At 42.2% G+C, this 14,705-nt stretch overlaps 1 protein-coding gene across 3 annotated transcripts in view; it reads right to left on the bottom strand.

The window, feature by feature from the left end:
- Positions 1-1,726: 1,726 nt before the first annotated feature.
- The window catches only part of spon2a (spondin 2a, extracellular matrix protein), a 28,580-nt gene continuing 15,601 nt past the window's right edge, over positions 1,727-14,705 (bottom strand). For all 3 annotated transcript variants that reach the window (XM_086022308.1, XM_086022300.1, XM_086022290.1), the window contains exons 3-7: positions 13,375-13,603; positions 10,147-10,367; positions 6,103-6,294; positions 5,040-5,211; positions 1,727-2,549 (exon numbers count right to left, since the gene is read on the bottom strand). In XM_086022308.1, the coding sequence (XP_085878434.1) occupies positions 2,362-2,549; positions 5,040-5,211; positions 6,103-6,294; positions 10,147-10,367; positions 13,375-13,600 (999 nt within the window). In that variant the 5' untranslated portion in view covers positions 13,601-13,603 and the 3' untranslated portion in view covers positions 1,727-2,361. The remainder of the gene's footprint in view (positions 2,550-5,039; positions 5,212-6,102; positions 6,295-10,146; positions 10,368-13,374; positions 13,604-14,705) is intronic.

Here is a 14,705-nt window from a genome sequence, read left to right as displayed (position 1 = left end):
CTAATTTAGAAAAAGAGGATAAACCTGATACAGAATATACCACAGAGGGTGGACAGCCACATTTAAAGCGGGAAGGTATTTACTGCCCCTTACAGAGCAAAACTGTCACGTAGTGGCGTTTTAGATGCATTTCTGGAAAATGGAAGTGTTGTGTTGTACATAAGTTTATTTACACAATCAACAGGTTGGTCAAATAATTTGTTATTCATTTTATTACTACTATGTGCATACTCTGCGATTGGCTGACGACCAGTTCAGGGTGAACCCCACCTCTCAACCACAATGACCTATACACACCAGCGTCCCGAGTGAAGATAAACATAATAGGCTACATATAAATAAAGAGAATGGATGGATGGATGGACAGATACAAGCATACTTTGTTCTTCTGCTGCACGCTGCAAATACCATCCATAATATCCCCTTTTAGGCTCGCTTGGTCGCAGGTTAGATGCAAGTGTGAGGAGAAAATGCAAAAGAAGCTGAGGCATACTAGGTATAGTATAGCATAGTAACTAAATGCTGCTGCACTTTGTTTGCTTCTGGTTCTGGAACACACAAGAGCCCTGTCCCAGACGACCTGAGGGGTATGGATGCTTCGTATGGTACTTGTGCATCCAGATCCAGAGCTGGGGATTTTACTAAAAATTTGCAGTTCGTTTATCACCTTCCGCTTACAGCCGGGTTACCCTTTTGCCGTCCGTTTATCCGCCATTTTGTCCGGCCGGACCAAATAGTAAACGCCTATAGGCCGGTCCGACTATCATTTTAAATGGGATCCGTTAGCGTTTCCGACTACCAGGACCTGTTTGAAGCTTTATGTACCTTTAAGGACCTTGGAAGCCTCGTATTGCCTTGCAGGAGACGCATTTAGTCTGGCTGCTGGCGAGGCTTCCATGCCACGGTGAGTCTTTCGTTTCAAATATCGCCCAGCGGGGTTGGGTGCGAAAATAGACGATTACATAGAAGGGGAAAAAAATGGGCTTCCGGCTGTGCTTATTCGGACTAATTTTTAAAGTTTCCCGTCTATCATTCATCGCCTACAAAATGGGCGTCCGTCATAGGCAGACCTGTCTGTCACATAGGCGGTATGCCCAGCTCTGAGTACTTCTTGCATGTATTTTGGTCCAAGACAATTTAGAGATTTATAGACCATGCAGCAGCAAGATTTTAAAATCTATTCTTTGACTCATTGAAAGCCTGTGAAGACACCATTACAGTAATCTAGCCTGCTGAAAATAATAGCATGAACACGTTTTTCTGTGTCTGGTTTTGATAGAAAACCCTTAACTTGAGCTATGTTTTTCAGGTGGTGATAGGCAGATTTAGTCTAAAATTTCCGCCAAGATTTCCGTCTTGATTTGTACCTTTCAATGACATAGAGTTAAGATGAGCACGGATCTTGGACCTTTCATTTTGGTGGCCAAAAGCAATCACCTTTGTCTATTCTGGATTCAGATGGAGACAATTCAGGTCCATCTACATTTGATGAATACGCTTAATGAAAGTAAGGAACTATAGTCATGTGTGACGCTGAAATGTTGTGTGTCATCTGCGTAAGTATGATAAGAGATGTGACGTGCCACAATTTGAGCGAGGGGCAGCATGTAGATATAGCAACTTTAACAGAAAGCCTTGTAAAAGCCACACAGAAGTGTCCTATTTTGAAAAACACTTTGTTTATTCATGAGTAATACATGAGTTACAATACAGTATATACAAAAGTTTAACATTAAAATAACAGAACACAGAACAATGTATAAATATTCCCTTTTTTTTAAATGGCATCTTGCTTTAAAACAAATAAGCTTCTTCACTGGATGGATGGTTCAAGACAATTATTTATATTCGTCAGATGGGGGTGTGAGGTTATTTTGGAAGGCGCTGTATGTGGCCTGCATGTATCGTTATGTAAAGTAATGCATCCATGCCTAAAAGTTAGTGAAAAGATTTTGCTGTGTGTGGGTGCGTGTGTGTGTGTGTGTGTGTGTGTGTGTGTGTCTGGGTGGGGGTGCGTGTGTGTGTGTGTGTGCACTTGACTGAATTGATGGAGGTTACCGAGGACGCATTTGAATTCATTTAACTTTGCTCACATCAGCAACACCGCCTCACATGAAGAGTGTGTGTTTTTTTTTTTTGTTTGTTTTTTATTTTACTTTTACCATTGGTCCAACACTCTGCTACATTTGCCATCAAGGGAGAACTACACACTAAAACTAATAGGCACCACAATAAATGCAGTCTTGACAGGGAGGAGAGTCCTTTGCATTACCAAACGGAATAACGCAGAAAGGTTCCTCAGTCCAGCAGTAATAACATGAGTCCCAGTGCTGAATACTGGCAGCACCCGTGCTCTGTGGGTTACTGGAGCTTCATGCAACTGTGTGGTACGCACTCGGCTTGTTCCTCCAGCTCGGGGCAAGGGACACCAGCATTGGCCGGCCGTAAAAGGATGTAGCGTGTGCGATGACGGACGCCGCCTCTGGAACAGTGGCCCAGACACAAGCCCCAGGATGACCAGAGAGACACTTCACAGTCGAGTGGAGTCACTATGTTAGTGGAAAAACAGACAAATGTTGATGAAACTGCAATTCTACGACTTCCCACTAGGTAGTGTAACAACACTCTTATCCATGAAAAGGAAAACCACCGTTTTTTTCAGCATACATGGATATAAGTATACAGTAATCTATCAGGTTTATCATTACAAACTTGAGCGTTTATATGGCAAGCAGCAATTCAAATGATGATTGAATGATTGGTATAAAACAAATAACTATTTACACACACAGTCAATTTAGAGTCTTCAATTAACTTAACATGGAATGTGGGAGGGAGTCGTACCTGGAAAAAAAACCAACAACACCAAAACATGGGTGGATATAAACATTTCACAAAGAAAGGCCAGAGCAGAGATTAATGCCTCACACCGCAGATATATGAGATAAACGTGCTAACTAACCATAGCCACCTTGCTGCCTTTAATGATAACTGGCCATTCAAACGAATCGGTGCTTTTTTGTTCCCAGGAAAAAAAAAAGACTTGGTGCAGACCTGTTATCTACCTTCTTATAATGTTATTTCATTATCTGAAAAATTCACTTTTTGTCGAATCACTATAATGTGCTTAGTGCCAACATAATGGCTACTAGCATGAATGTCATGTGGCTACAATTCATGTATTTGGTAACTGCTATAAATTCACTCTAACTTTTACCCCTGTTACGCAAACAAAGAGTTTCAGTACATCTAAAACAATGACAACAAAAATATATAGTTGCATGAGATGGACCAAAACACATGATCAGATTTAAAGTTGAAAAAAAAAGAAGACACAAATCCAATTTTATTTTTGAGAGAGTTACAACAAATCAAAGGAATGGCCCAACTATTCAACAAAAAATTTAGTACCAACACTTTATAGGGCATTGCATTACTTTCGACATTAAAAAAAAAGAAGAAATTTCTTGCAACACACTTGTCAGATGTTCCAAAACTTTAATCATTTTCTAATCAATGAGCTAAATCCCACCATTCTACTGCCTTATAATGAGGTCTGCTGCATCCATATCAGCTTTCACTTAAGGCAGAGGTCTCAAACTCAATTTATGCGAGAAATACTGAAGATAGAGTCTGGGACTAGGTATGTCAGGGCTGCATCAAGTATTCCACAAAAAGGGGTTCAAGTATTAAAAGAAAAAGTGCAACTCAAACCTATCTTCTCTCTGTCTTTAGTAATTACAGGTCAGAAGATTAACAGTTCTTCAGAATGTGAACAAGACTGATTACTCAGTCCTCTCTCTCCTCTCCCTGTTACTTTGTATGCATGTCAAGTTGAGCAATGACGTCTAGTTTCTCGACTGCTGCAACTTTGTCTGTGCATTCAAGACATGTCGTTGAGCCCCCATGCTCAACAAAAAAAGCATTTTTTGTTTGTATCCATGTGCTCTCCTTCAGTTATGTCGTGCACAACACATCCCTATATTATGCTGCAGCGTGAAGATTTTGAAAACTACGACTAGATTGTGCATATACAAGTATACATGGAATGCACGAAATGTCAGCAGTTTGCAAATCAATGTACCCCAGTGAAGCGCGCTCATAATGAGGACTATTCAGACTGTGAGAAAAGCTCACTGTCTTCCTTTGCACTGGTTTATCAAATCTGGGAAATAGTCACACAAGCATTTTTGTTTGCAACTGTGACAAGATGTTTTGGACGGCACGGACAGGCACGAACGAAAGTTTCGTTAACTAATGCTCATTGTGCAGTAGGGTAACACTCACTGTAGCCAAATATTTATTACAGAATCCTTTTACTGTACAAATTTACAAGTAGTTCTGTTAAAAAAAGAGACAGAGAAAGCCCTCTTTCCAATCATAGTCAGCTAGGCCTGATTCTTGTGTGTCATGAAAAGATTATGCTGACGGATTTTCCTGTGGAGTGGGGTTGTGATAAAAGTTATTTTCAGCCAATTATTCCGACTTTTTGCAAAAATCGTATCTTAAAAAGTCACAAAAGCTCATCCTAAAATTGCAACAGTGCTTCTTTCTATTTTCTGTCAGTCTGGATGCCCTGGACGACCAATCACGACTGACCTGTTTTCTGAAGCTGAGCCGTGATTGGTCATTACCTGAGCCCTGAGTAGTTGTGATGTCATTTTCGGTTGACAGAAATGACAAAATGGCCGCCCCGTGACATGGCTAAAAAGTGGTGGATTTTGCTGCTTAACTCATATTCCAAAAACGCAATGTTAATTAGAATGCCGTGTTTCAACTAGTGGGCCTGCTGGGAACATATTCTTGAAAAAAATATGTTTGGGTTGACTTCCCAGCATGATGCAATTCTCAATTCTCCCACACTGCTAATCATACAATAAACCCATTGTTGAATTATTACATGTCTGGAAGGGACAATCAAAAGGGAACATTATTACATCATTGTAAGGCTACTGAACCAGTGCTTCACAGTGACTCAACATCAGTGTATTGTTTGGTCTTTTTTTTTTTTTTACAGTTATTTCTCCTCTGGGGCTCACCTGAGAATCTCTGAGGACTGATGGAGTTTGGGAGGATATGATTGGACATGGGGACTTGGCGGTGAAGAGATCTGCTCTGCCGCGTGATCTTTATGCTGGCAATGGGTGGAAGTTCCTTTAGGCGTGGATAGTAGAAGGAGTTGGCGGGGTGGTTTGGCATCTGAGAGGTGATCTGAAAGACACATAGAAACAAAAACATACAGTCAGGCATAATTCACAGGGAGAGCCAACAAATGTCCAATAGCCCAACTTTTAAACGCCTTTTGTTATGTAAGAAGGGTAATTTTTTTTTTTTATTATAATGGCTTTAGGTCAAGTGAGTTCTGCCAAGCTTTCGCTTTTAGGAGAAATGTGGTGAAATCATAATTCTCAATCGATTTCTCATACTAGAAGATGAGAGACATTGAACTCACCTTGTCACACACAGAAAATAATGGCTATACTTCTGTCTGTACTTTATGTATACTGGAAGCAACATATCCCCAAATAGTAGTAGCCTGTGCTCTAATAGACACCTGGCTATCCAACTAAACTAAACTCCTGGTGTGATAAACAACCACTATCCCTATGCTTTAAAGTGGGAAGTCAACGCAAACATTTTTTTTTTCAAGAATATGTTCTATGCAAGCCCACTAGTTGAAACAGGGCATTCTGATAAATATTGCGTTTGTGGTATAAGTGTTAATCCACTCGTTTTTAGCCATCTATGGGGGCGGCCATTTTTTCTTCTGTCGACTGAAAATGACATCACAACTGCTCACAACGACCAATCACGGCTCAGATTCAGAAAGCAGGTCAGCCGTGATTGGTCGTTGTGAGCAGTTGTGATGTCATTTTCAGTCGACAGAAGACAAAATGGCCGCCCCCAGAGATGGCTAAAAACGAGTGCATTTTGCTGCTTAATTTATATTCCACAAACGCAAAATCAACCAGAATGCCGTGTTTCAACTAGTGGGCCTGCTGGGAACATATTCTTAAAAAAAATATATGTTTGGGTTGACTTCCGCTTTAAGTTGCATTTTCAAATTCCCAATTTCTCTGGTATTCAAGAAAGCCAATTTACCTTTGAGATATTTTCTGGGGGGCTGGTGGGAAAGTTGGGGGAGGAGAAAGTGAACCCGCTGTCCGTCCCGGCGTCATAAGGTTGCAGGTCAATGGTCACGTCCTGTTTCCACTGATTGCCCTCACAAAGGTTTAGGCTGTCCACGCCAACAAACCAGTCAGGGCTGGGGATCATCTTCACCATCAGAGACAGCTGTAACAATATGATCATGATAATGCTTTGAAGGTTTGTCTGCATCATACTGAGAGGTCTTTCGAATATTATGGTTAGATTTTAGTTCATGAAACCAATAGCTCTCTCACACTGCCAATCGAAACTGAGAATTGCGAAGGGCAAGCGTGAGAAGTACTCTTCGGATTCATTTGGGCAGAGACAAGAATGTATTTTCACTTTTTGCTGTTACAGTATCCTTGTATTGAGATCAAATGACCAACAAGATATGGCAGATGAATTGACATCTATTGGTCAGGAGTGGTACACTTTGATCTTACACTTGATTATTGCTCAATAAAACAAGTCTGACAGAAGTGTTTCACATTTACTGGCCTCGGCAAAAGGTCTGCTCAAGAGAGACGTGTGCATTGGATTGTATTCCGGTTGTTAAGTGATATCAGTGTATGAGTATGAGAAACCTCTGGTAAAAACCACCTCAACCATATTCTTAATCCAATAATAAAAAGAAACAAACACACACACACACGTATCCCCACTTAGCTTCCTGTGCAGGGCTGGCTCGTGTGTGATGAATGTTTCCCTTGAGCTTATGACCTCATCCAGGAAGTTGCCTGGGGGTCAGCACATGCTGGGCTGGCTGGCACCCAGAAACCTGCAGAACCTTTCTATATCTGAAGAGCTGCTCAAAATGGGGTAGCTTGACTTGAATGGTTTGGGATGGTTTGAAAGGATTTTTTTTGGACAACTGGGGGATGCTGGAGCAGATATCGAATGACTTCAACAAGCACAACGCCGAAGTGGCTTTGTTGCTTTTCAAAAATTCCATTTGTTTACATCTCTGAACTCTCCAATCGCTCACAGTCAGAAATATTTCCAAGGAGCTGCGCTGCCATGTCTAGTGGACCAAATAAAGGGTGTCCCATGTCTTGGGCCCAATGGTTTAATGTCAAAGGTCAAACCACAGGTCTCTCTCTTTGTCTTCCACCAGCTAACAAGCCATTATTTCAGGAACTCACGTTACAGTTGTTGACTCACAATGGCAATTGTGTTGTTGTATCAGTCTGCTTCAAATGAGAAAAACAAAACAAAAAAACAATCGGTATGTTGTACTGTCCGTGTTTGAGATATTTGCGGCTTTGTGTGTGGATGGAGAAGGATAACCTAGGGAAAAAATCATGCACAAAAGCTGAATAACAGATTAAGCTGTCAACAGACACTCATCATTCTGTCATGTTCTACAAACCACACAATCGTCTGACCCGGCATTGCCTTTCCGCCACATCGTCCTCTGGTCTAGAAGCATTCGGCCCATTCGAAAGGAGCCTCAGGCATTGCAGACAGATGACAAGCTGACAACAAATAAGCCCTCCTGCAGAATTGTTTTTGATTTTCAGGGCTCCTGAATTCAGGCAGTCGAATAACCAATATTATTTTGTAGGTGGGGAAAATGTCAGGTTTTCAAGGGTGACTCCAAAGACGACCGTAGGTTTAAGATAGATGTCTCACGAGGGGCTTCAAGCTTTAATGGGTTAATAAAAATAGCATGGGCTTTGGTTCAAGATACAAATATTGTATGTGAAGTGTTATTTACAAAGTATGTTCCATTCCAGAAAGCTGGTAAGTTGGACATTTCCTGCCTTGTATCAGGAAAAGTGCATTGTAACACTGTGGTTGGAGTTGTACTCTACTCGCAAACTTGATGTGCCCCAGTTTCTGCAAATTGGACAGCACACAATAGTGGTGGTGCTCGCTGTGTAATCTATATATGAAATTATTCATCCATCTCTTTTCTACAGAGCTTGTCACAAATGAGCTGGTGTGAGCTGATTTTGGACTACAGAGGCAGGGTACACCCTGGACTGCATTCACGCTTATATTCAAACCTATGCATATTTACAGTCTTCAATTAACTTGACATGCATGTTTCGAAATGCGGGAGGAAGCTTAAGTCATTTATTTTTAGTCTTTTAGGATTTTGAATTGAACATTTTAATGTGAAACGAGTACAAATTGTTGCATCAACCAATTAAAAGTGTTACACCAAGAGGCTGAGTGGCCTAAACTGCATGGTAGCTTATTTCAGGTATTTATACTGTTTAGGAATGCTGTAACACTATCTGACTTTGGCACGCTGGAGCGACATTACAGAAGTGTCGAGACGTATGTACACAAAGCGGCATCACAGTGGCGTCATTTCTATTTCCTGAGGTATTAGACAATCTTTGCAGACTTATGGCTGTGCCTTCTTCTTGCTCATACCAAAATCAGATTGGTGTCAGTCTTCATGTCTAAATACAGTCCGGAGAAAGTAACCTGCCTTAAAGGGGGAAGGCAACGCAAACATTTTTTTTTCAAGACTATGTTCTATGCAAGCCCACTAGTTGAAACAGGGCATTCTGATAAATATTGCGTTGGTGGTATAAGTGTTAATCCACTCGCTTTTAGCCATCTATGGGGGCGGCCATTTTTTCTTCTGTCGACTGAAAATAACATCACAACTGCTCACAATGACCAATCACGGCTCAGATTCAGGAAAAAGGTAAGCCATGATTGGTCGTGGTGAGCAGTTGTGATGTCATTTTCAGTTGACAGAAGACAAAATGGCCGCGTCCAGAGATGGCTAAAAACGAGTGCATTTTGCTGCTTAACTTATATTAATTAATGTAATTAATCAGAATGCAGCGTTTCAACTAGTGGGCCCGCTAGGAACATATTCTTTCCCAAAAATATGTTTGGGTTGACTTCCGCTTTAAAAACCTTTTGCGCCGCTAGATGGCCGAGTATTTCCAAGAAATTAGCTGTATTTATCTTGTAATGGAACTCGCAAGAAAGCTGATGAGTGCAGCACAGCTATTACTTTAAAGTCGTCTGACAATCTGAGCGAATTCAGTGGGACAGGCGTCAGGCGTATAGAGCCCAGACTGCGCAGGATGCATGTGGGCGTTTGTGGCTCCAGGGTCCAATCAGTGGTCAAGTGTTTGATGTACAACATCATTGGGAGTCCCAGCAAGACAGTTCACTGAAGGACTGGATGCATTTTTTTTATCATCAAAATGGCACCAAGATAATAACAGTTACAAACTACCGCCATTTGTCATCCTTGCATTGGGGTACAAATCAGTGGTATGATATGGTAGTGTGGGGGTTGCCGCAAAGCATTTCTCTGATTGGATTTCAGAGAACTGTCATTTCTTGGAGCGCTGTTTGCAAGGTCTTGGTTACAAGGACTTTACTAAGAACTGACAGGTTGGCAGATTGATATCCTCAATGGCAGAGCAGCTAGAGATCAAAATACAGTGCGGTGTTGATGGAGAAGTGCCCTTGACCCAGGCTGTTAAATTCCAACTGAGTGGGACACGGCATTGTTGTGCAACACCCTGACCGCAGAATCTGTCTATGGTTGTGTTTATGCATGCGGTCTTTAATTGAATATCTTCTTCACCAGACAAATGAAGGCTTGCTCTCCTATCCCTTCTTCTTCTTCTACAGTGTAGTAACATCGACGGAAGGAAAAAATCAAAATAAAAACGGAGAAAAAAATAGCTGATGAGACATGAAAAGAGGCTCTTATTCAAAAGTAAGTTGGCCGACTCAAATTTGGGCTGGAAACGTGTTTAACTCAAACATTGAATGCCCAGTTTTAGTCAAGGTTTACAGCCCGGTTACGTTGTGTCACACTGCTATGATGTCACACTATTTAAACAGCTGACACAGCATTTGCCTTTCCTTCTACACTCCCTGCGGTGATCAAAGTTTACGGCTCCAAAGCATACCGTTCCGAGCTGAACTGGACCGTTTGCAGGAAATGTGGCTTTTTACGCGATCCGAGCATGTGTGTGTGCTTTTGTGAATGAGTTTTGCTTCATGTACCAGTGAGTTCCTGGGCAGCATGAGCAGCTCTGTGGAGCTGTGCCCGATTCCGTTCGGGATACCGGCCGTCCGGTACATGGTGCCGACCGAGCGTCTCTTCCTTGCCTCCTTGGCCGACTTCATCAGCTCCACCGTCACGCCAACTTCAGCAAAGTTCTGCACCCCTTCGCTGGCCTTCGCGCCCTCCTCCCAGAGCCGAAAATGGCGATTATGGCTCACCGCTGAAGTGAGAAAGGCACACAAGAAAGAAGAGAAGACAGCAGTGAGATTCTTACTCTTTGGAATGCTTCCCAATGTCATTGCAGGACCACAGAACCTCTGCCAGATGCTGAGATCATTTCCACCACGCTGGAGTCTGTAGGTATTTCAATGACTGCCTCCAGCTTTCTGCATTTAAACAGATAATTCACGAAAAAAAACTGCTTAAATGTATAGCTCTGAATGATTGTATATTTTCTCCATCTAGCGCAGATAACACCAGCTGGCTTTTTAAGCCCTTTTAAAACAATTAACTTGACGGATGGTTTTTTTTGTGATCTTCCAAGCCAACTAAACCATTAGTTTCACATTCTCTTATTTATTCCTGGTTATCTACGAAGTGAGTCGTACTTAGGTTAAAGTGGAGCTCCTTATTGAAAACCTCAGGAGCATTGGCTGGACCCGTGGTTTTAAGGCCAGAGTGGGGTTAGCCAGAAACACGCTGACAAATGCTCTGATGGTTCTGCCTTACCTCACTTTGCAAGGTTCACACACACAAGCACCCGCAGTCATACTTAAACACTCTTGACACATGTATTAATGCACACAGCGCAGCGAGCCACACACACAACGTGACCAGGACACTTTACACACTATCCTGTTTCTCCCCGTTCTGTCATTACTTATGCCCATAATTGCATTTCCATCCTAACTAGGTTCCCACAAGCATCAAGGCCTTGAAATTCAATAAGCCATCATGCTTACTTAAGCCCCACCAAGATATGAAGGCATCCCGTACTCTCGTCATTTTTTGACACACTCCATTCTCCCAGAGCGGTGTCCTTGCCCCGTCAGTAAAGGAGCCTCAAAACATTCGGCAAACATCTTGACGGGTTGTGCCCTCTTAAATCCATTGATGACACACTCTTGCCACTACAGCTGGATTTAAAGCTCTGGTTTCTGCCGCTTCGTGGAAGTAAGTAGGCCATCATCTTCTGGCAAGGTAGGACCGGTGCGGCTGAAACCGAAGAAAGCCGCAGTCGCCACAGGCACTGGCGCACAACCGTGGTCTGGCACAAACACACGTGGACGCAAACATGCATAAACATCTGCCATCCATCCCTGTTTGGGGCGGGGGGGGGAAACGAGCGGAGATGAGCTTGAATTGATTCCAATTCTGCTCCGAGCTCCGAGGTAGGATCTGACCCGACCACGCCCCGAGAGTCATCACCCACCTTCCCTCAGCCCCAAACCTCCGCTGCACACCACTCGCTGTGGTAAACCAGTGAAAATGTGGGGTTGTGGAGGGAAGGAGGGTAATAGAAAAATATCATAGATACGGCTGGACAGTCGGGAGACAGTTAGAGAAACAGAGAAAGCCATCTGGTAGCGTTTAGGCCGTCTGCTACTCACCACTTAGCTCATTAACATCTCGCCACTGCTCATGTCTGTGAGCAGAAGTGCGTGCTGACAGCAAGGCCATAAAGTGACACTTCATAGAGAGCAAAATACCAGTCGGTGGGAAAGCTGAATGGTTTGGAATGGAAAAGGATGAAGGTGGAGTGTCATCGACCACAATGGACCAAACTCAATGAAGCAAAGTGGTGATTTTGCATGAGGTGCAACCGTGCAAGTGGGGAAATGACCCAGCAGATGCAGCAGATGGGCACACTGGTAAAAAACAACCATTCCGACATTTTCTATAAATGCTTGTCCTCACTCGGGTCACAGGTGAGCTGGAGTCTCTCCCAGCTGACTTTGGTCAAGTGCCGGGTTGCACACTGGATTGCTTGCCTGCTAAACCGAGGGCACATTTCGACAACCAGGCATTTACGCTCTCTTCACAGCTACGGACAGTTTACAGCCTCTGATTAACCTAAGAAGCATGTTTTGGGAATTTGGGAGGAAGCCAGAGAACATTCAAGCACGGGGAGAATATTGAAACACCTCAAAACCGTGGGGTAGACTTGCTAACCGTTCTATAATTGTGCCGTCCTTGGAGGATTTCATTTTTTTAAAGTAGTGCCGATTCAATTGCGAAATTAATGTTTATAAACACCAAATCGTAATACAGTGGTGCATTGAGAGATGAGTGGCCCGACTTTTCAAAATTCAAACCGTGGTTTGGCAATTTTTCTTGCTCTGATTTGCGAGCCAAAAAAATATATGAGCGATGTATGGTGGCAGTGGACTCAACTCACTTCACATCAAGCAGCAGTTTTGCAGAGAATGAAAATTCTTCGAAAAGAGTTTTCAAGTAATTTAATTCCACCCCTCGTTGAAGATTACTGTCAAATCAAACATAAAACTGATAGAAGTGCAAACAACCGCATAATTTTGCTTTTAAATCCACTGGCTTAATGCTAACACATAATGGGCAACACCTGGCGGCGTTATAGAGAGACAGATAAATATTGCATTAATTCTGAAAAATATTGCATTTGTGGAATAAGAGTTAATCCACCCGTTTTTAGCCATCTCAGGAGGCGGCCATTTTGTCACTGAAAATGACATCACAGTTGCTCAGGGCTCAGGTAATGACCAATCACGGCTGACCTGTTTTCTGAATCTGAGCTGTGATTGGTCGTTATCTGAGCCCTGAGGGTGTGTGATGTCATTTTCAGTTGACAGAAGTGATAAAATGGCCACCACCAGAGATGGCAAAAAAAAACAGGTGGATTTTGCTGCTTAACTCATATTACACAAACGCAATATTAATCAGACTGCTGTGTTTCAACTAGTGGGTCTGCTGGGAACATATTCTTGAAAGAAATTGTGTATGGGTTGATTTCCACTTCAATAAAAAAATAATTACAATATTTTTGGTTGTTTTTTGGGGGGGTGGTTGGAAGATGATTGAATTGCGAGTATTTTGTGTTGCATGGTTATGGAACAAACTATTATGCGTTAGTATCTCAAGGCACCTCTGCACGAGAAATGTAAAATATGACACCAAAGTCACACAAACCCTCAAACTGCCAGGTCATTCAAAGCTCAAAGAAGTAGTATTTGATGCCAGTATATTCTCACCTATGAGTTTGGACCACTGTGCAGGGGGCCTGAACAATGGATACTGCTTGGGGAAGGCCTGTGGGTTCCAGTGACCCGTAAATACCACAATGTAGGAAGCTGGGCCTCTGGCTGTGCATTCGGTCCCGTTGAGTGGCCGCAGAGGACCAGCAAAAGTGAGGCCGAGCTTCAAAAGTATGACCAGAAGCTGCCACGGCCAACCGCTCTTCAGTTGTTGTGAAGTCATCGTCTGAGAGAAACAGATGGGTAAAATGGTTACATGTGTGCTCAGTATGTGTTGTTTTTTTTTTAATAACTTATTGCTTCTGATAATAAAGCAAATTCTGCAAAGCCAACAACATTCACAGTCTCCACTCTCCAGACATGCTTGTTTTTATGTCCTGTTTTGCAACTCATGATTGTCTTGTTTGTGAGTCAGCCATTAATGAGGCCAAGGTGGCTCGATGTGGAATTTGCATCTCACGTCATGAGTCTCCTGCTCACACTCGAAAGTCTCTTTTTAACAGAATTAAATATACTGTAACTGTTATTGAACTCCACAATCATTTTAACATGTAAATGTCGGTCGGCCAGGCTAAAAACAAAGGAAGGGGTTGGGTGGGGGGCTGACCCTCCTCATACTTAGATGGGACTGGATCAGAACTAGATCAACTTGCAATACTTGTTTTGCCAATTGTTTGGTGCTACGTCCGCAAAACAAGCTAGCAGGCAAACACGTTCTCTGACGTTTTCTCCTTAATCAAGAACATTTTAGGAGCTGCCGCAAATATGCGCAAACTCAACAGTTACACAATCAAATCCAAGGCTTGACCTAATCCAAGCACAGACTTAAAACCACACACTGATGCAACTTTAACTAGATATTTTTTGGTATCCAAGAAAAACGTATACTGTGAAAAAGTACAGTATGTGCCCTCTTCTCAAAATCTTATTGTTTTGCATTATTATCCCAATTTGAGGTTCAGGATCATCAAATAAATATAAATATGAGACAAAAATAACCCAATTAAACATAAAATGCAGTTTTGAATTTTCTGATATTATTTATTCATGAAAAAACTATTCAAATCTACTTGGACCTATTTGAAAAATGTACTTGTCCATCTTAAATCAAAATTAATCAACTGTGACTAGTCAAATTTTTTCCCAGCCAAGTTCATTTTCACTGACCACACCCAGACCTCCAGACCTGTGCCCAGCTCTGACCAAATGCACATCATCCACTACTGTTATTGTTACTGAAATTATGTCAATGTCAGGAGTGATGTACCTGAAGATAAATACCCTTTTTTTTTTTTTAACTTTCACTTGTTGTTATTAGTACATTTTTG

This window comes from Filicampus tigris, chromosome 2 (assembly GCF_054856515.1).
Source record: "Filicampus tigris isolate MCC_2025a chromosome 2, RoL_Ftig_1.0, whole genome shotgun sequence".
In the NCBI taxonomy this organism is placed as follows: Eukaryota; Metazoa; Chordata; class Actinopteri; order Syngnathiformes; family Syngnathidae; genus Filicampus; species Filicampus tigris.
The sequence above is the reverse complement of the archived record's forward strand: the minus strand, read 5'-3'. Positions and strand labels throughout refer to the sequence as shown.